The sequence below is a fragment of the Equus quagga genome, chromosome 11 (genome assembly GCF_021613505.1).
Source record: "Equus quagga isolate Etosha38 chromosome 11, UCLA_HA_Equagga_1.0, whole genome shotgun sequence".
In the NCBI taxonomy this organism is placed as follows: domain Eukaryota; kingdom Metazoa; phylum Chordata; class Mammalia; order Perissodactyla; family Equidae; genus Equus; species Equus quagga.
Window position 1 is genome coordinate 95164720 of NC_060277.1, and position 1031 is coordinate 95165750.

The 1031-nt window shown below is 46.6% G+C and overlaps 1 protein-coding gene across 1 annotated transcript in view; it reads right to left on the reverse strand.

The window, feature by feature from the left end:
• Positions 1-584: 584 nt before the first annotated feature.
• The window catches only part of LOC124247662 (keratin-associated protein 4-2-like), a 654-nt gene continuing 207 nt past the window's right edge, over positions 585-1031 (reverse strand). Inside the window, 1 exon segment of the mRNA XM_046677175.1 lies at positions 585-1031. This exon segment is cut by the window's right edge and continues 11 nt beyond it. Coding sequence (XP_046533131.1) covers positions 894-1031 — 138 coding nt within the window. The 3' untranslated portion in view covers positions 585-893.

Consider the following 1031-nt stretch of genomic DNA (forward strand, 5'->3'; position numbering starts at 1 on the left):
GGGGGGGGGGGGGGGGGGGGGGGGGGGGGGCTTGACTTGTCCACGTGGGCCCCCCCACAACCCCATAGCCTCCTCATTTGCTTATGACCTTTTTAGTACAGTGTCATGAACATGAAGGAGGTTGAGGAGGGCCAGCGAGGTTTCCTCTCGGCCACATTAGGTCAATGGAAACTGATTTCTTGACTCATCTCCCTCTTGTCATCACAAGAATGTAAATACTTTCCAGTCTCCCCTTCCTCCTCTTTATCTCATGGGTTTGTGACCCGCACTTGTTCCCTAAATTTACTGGCTTAACTCATTTTATTTATAACTATTATTCCTTCTATATGACCATTTTCCAAGACAGGGGATACATGGTTTTATTGACTGGAGAAGAAAACTATTGCTTGTTAAGTAAGGTGGGTTATTTTATTTTAAAACAATCTGAAATCCTTTGTAGAATACCAGTATTAGGTAATATTTGAAAAGTCAGTTTTCTTTCCTGGACACAGAAACCCATGCTTCTCTTCATCTTGAGAGAAGGAATGCTAGAAAAAAAACTGGCCATCAACTCTCAGAAATAATTGAAGAAGGATGCAAGAATGTATGGTATCAATATAATATTATTATTGAGAAATAGTTAACATGTAATTGTGAAGGTCAAGGCAAGCATAGCTGCAGAGGCTCAGGGGTTCAGTCCAACTTCATCACGCAGCTGAGGGCTGAGCACAGGGAAGAGACTGAGGGAGACAGGAGTGGTATTGAGTGTAGACGGGCGCCCTTTCTTCAGTGGCTTAGTGGTATCACAGGATGACAAGGTTGGTGGTCATTTAAAACATGGAAAAGTTAACACGAACGACACTTTCATGCTGAGGTGATGGCGGCTCGCTCATGGTTGCTAGTCAGATATGAATTCAACAAGAGGATGCACCGCAGCGGGAGCGACAGCAAGTTGTGCGGCAGCAGATGGTCTGGCAGCGGACTGGGTGGTAGCAGCTGGACACACCACAGCTGGGGCGGCAGGTGGTCTGGCAGCAGACTGGGCGCAGGCA